We start from the raw sequence: 3498 nt of genomic DNA, 5'->3' as shown, positions 1-3498 counted from the left end.
CTGCCAGAAGACCCGGCGCCTGAACCCGAGACCGAGGCAGACTACCACGTCAGGCCCAGAATGCGCAGCATCTCAGGTTGCCGAGCAACATCCTACGGACGTCTGGACTCGGACGACGCGGAGCCGCCTTGCGACGACAACAGCGGCCCCAAACCCAGGGCCTCCACCCACCGATGAGCCACGGAGAGGGGGAGGCGGCCCGGCTCGCTCCACAAAGCTCCTCTCTGGCATTAACAAGCAGAACCTCAAAGCAGAATAAAATATTAAAAAGGTTCCTGTTGTTTGATATTCAAACATCAGTCTAATACTTTTCACAGTTTTTAGTGAACATTACGGAGATAGAAGCCTTTCCCACTTTTGTTTTTGTCACAGGAAAAAAATAAATGTAAAAAAAAAAAAAGTATAAAACACATTACAAAAAGTGAGTTCTGTAGTAGGCTAAACAATGTACATGGGGGCTTAGTGGTGTTTCATATGTCGCGTGTACACTTGTAGCGCACTATGTAGCGGACTCCTCAAAATATGGCCAAAGGGTGTTTTCTATCAACTAGCTTGCTTGTAATTCCCATGTACATTTTTAGTGGAGTGACAAATAACAAAAGAAAAGAAAAAACTACCAAAAAAAAAAAACCCTTCCTCAGTCTTCGTCCTCCTCCAAATAAGCAGGTACATTTGCGATGTGGTTCCCTCTTTCCCCCACTAGAGGTCGCCTGAAATCACCAGAGCACTTCTCGTACTGCCAAGCTTCGCTTTCTGTTTTTCATTCCTTCTGTTTCCCGTTCTGTTCCGGCATTACGCATCCTGTGTGTTTAAGACTAAATCATTCCTGTAGTCTCTTCTGAGCGCTCCACTTTCACCCCACAGTCTTTTTAAAGCACCTGCCGGGTTGAAAGCTGCTGCATGCTGAACGACATGCAACGTTAGCTGAGATTGTATGGTGGTCAGACCAAGTCCAATTCGGATTGCGGCGACAAACTCGGTGACGTCTCAGTGTTTTCTTTCTCCAAATGTAGCAGCTCCGTTTAAAATCCACCTCAAGCTCAGGTTCTTCAAGGGAATATTCGCTTCTGTTCAGTCGTTTTTCTTTCCTCTGATCAATCAGATATACGCAGGATTTAGTCTTTCCCACCTCTCCGTATCCATATAATCATACACTTTGACCCCCACCCACCTTTAGTAACTAATTGCTATGCAAAAAAAGAAAAAAAAAAAAAGTATGGTTTTCATTTTCCACTTCCTTTTTATGCCGCAGCCATTCAATGTTTTTTTTTTTTCGTAGTTAAGCAAGATGTCAATGTACCTGTTTGATTGTTGCAGCAGTTAACCGAATCAAAAAGCAAAATCCTTTTTCTTTTTTGTAAATAGTACCATTAAAACATTTATGTTTAACTTGGCACCGTTGTTCTGGCCTCAGTCATTCACCACCACGCCGATGTTGTAGCCAGGCTTCATAAGAGTGACTTCATAGCATTTATTTCAAATACACATATACAGCAACGAGAATCATCATAAACCAGTTATTGATAAAATGCACAAGAACAATCACATTTCCACAACTGTACAGCTTCAGAAGAAACCAAAAAGAAAAAAGGGTGACAAGGTTGTTACTGCAGAAACCTTTACCCTGACCCGGTGTGCTCCCAGACCAAGGTGCTCTACTGCAACTAAAGAATTCAGCATGCACATAATGATGCAAGCGCACCCTTAAGTCCTACGTGTCTACTCTTAGTTTAGCTGGTAGGAAACAAGATTTCAGTTTTGACCTTTTTTTTTTGTTTGTTTTTACATCAGTATATCCTGCCAGATCCAGGTCCAGTAGATACATAAACCAGGATATACAGGGAGACCACTTAGTGAAAGGTAGGCAACAAGCAGACGGCTGTCTCTTACATCAGGTACATGCAAGAAGCGGTTTCAGTCTAGTATTATCCATCAACGTGAGGATGTTCTTCTTTTTCAGGGAACATTTGTCATAAAAAAAAAAAGTGAGAACACCTGCTAAATTATATAATTTGTGGGATTAATTGGCAAAACGTAGTTCTCCAACATGATTATTTTAGCTACAGCAGCCACGTTTAACGTGCTGGAAGGATAAAAGGGGAATTTCAGGTGTAATTGTGGAAAAGAGCATTTTATGAAGCTAAACAACCAGCTGAAGAGTATTCTTATGTGGTGAGTGCGCAGGTGCACATGTATTAATGATAAAACTGCTTAAACTAGTGGATCTGTTGCTGTACAGTTTGTCTTGTTCACTTTTATCCGTGCACACCAGAACCCAGCCACTCGTCCGTCCGTCCGTCCATCTGCTTGGCAGCAGTCATTCAGGTTGAAGTACGTTTTCAGTAGAGAGCCTTGAGAAAACCGTCTTCCTCATCAGTGATGCACCAGATTTAAAGGCAGGAAAGCACCGTTGTTGAGTTTTGTTGCTGCATCCTCAAATAGCTTTCAAAAAGAGTATCGTGCTTATTTTCTGAGTGCATATAGCGGTTTAAATACTTTAGTCTGTAATGTGCTAATCTGAAACTGTGTCAATACCCCTGACAAGTTAGCCATGAAAATTACACATAGATGTGTTGAGGTAAATTTTCCTCCTCATACGTCAAGCTGTAGCACATTTACAAGGAAAGCAGTTTGAAATGAAATAAAATAAAAAACACTGACAGTAGCAGGCACAATACAAATGTTTCTTCATATCAAATACATGTCATATCCACAGAGTACGATTATAAAACTGCCCAACACAAACCGCAGTTTCTACTCTAGCTGTTCATTCTTTTTGTCTTTTTTCTTTTTTTTTTTTTTTTATTTGGGCAACACCGCTATCACATATGATACACAGTTTGTGTCAAAAAGAAGACCGCTGAGAGGCCCCAGGTGCCTGAGAAAACCAGTAACTGGAGGGGGAAAATCTCTTCATCACTTGACCGAGCTCAGATGATCTGCAAACCATTAAACGCTGCTAGCATCTCTGCATTGACATTGTTCACTTACAGCCTAGACCAAGATCCCTAGCCTTGTGTCTGGGTCTAGTAAACACTAATGGATGGTGGCTTTTAGCGAACCAGTGTTCCTTTGCAACTACAATCATCAGGCTACTAGCTAGCATCTGAACACGTGTTCACATCCTTATAATATATAGTGCTAGGGTTGTTAGTGTTCTGATACCATTCAGTACTTTACAAAAACTTTTTTTTTTTGCAGACTAATCCTGGCTACTAAATTTATTCGGCTAGCTACCAGCACCACCATGCTACCTTACCTTAACCATGTTACTAATAATTGTGTGCGTAACTGTTAGCTGTTTGTTAGGCTAGTTACTATCATCTCTTAACCAGTAAATGGTTTCTGAAGTTTAACATATTTGTGCGAGTAAATATTACTTGGTAAATGGTTTGCTCATTTTCAGCTGAGTAGTTAGCACTGGGTTCATCCCTAAATAGCATTTAAACACAACATCTATTAGCTGGCCACGGACATTGTTATGTCGCTGTACTCATT

The 3498-nt window shown here is 41.2% G+C and overlaps 1 protein-coding gene across 5 annotated transcripts in view; it reads left to right on the top strand.

The window, feature by feature from the left end:
* LOC306771585 (KAT8 regulatory NSL complex subunit 1-like) overlaps positions 1-1394 on the top strand; it is a 42756-nt gene extending 41362 nt beyond the window's left edge. For all 5 annotated transcript variants that reach the window (XM_079260802.1, XM_079260805.1, XM_079260804.1 and 2 more), the window contains one exon: positions 1-1394. This exon is cut by the window's left edge and continues 33 nt beyond it. In XM_079260802.1, the coding sequence (XP_079116928.1) occupies positions 1-177 (177 nt within the window). In that variant the 3' untranslated portion in view covers positions 178-1394.
* Positions 1395-3498: the final 2104 nt, after the last annotated feature.

The sequence above is a fragment of the Telmatherina bonti genome (assembly GCF_933228915.1).
Source record: "Telmatherina bonti genome assembly, chromosome: 21".
Taxonomy (NCBI): Eukaryota; Metazoa; Chordata; class Actinopteri; order Atheriniformes; family Telmatherinidae; genus Telmatherina; species Telmatherina bonti.
This window is presented reverse-complemented; position numbering and strand designations above follow the sequence as displayed.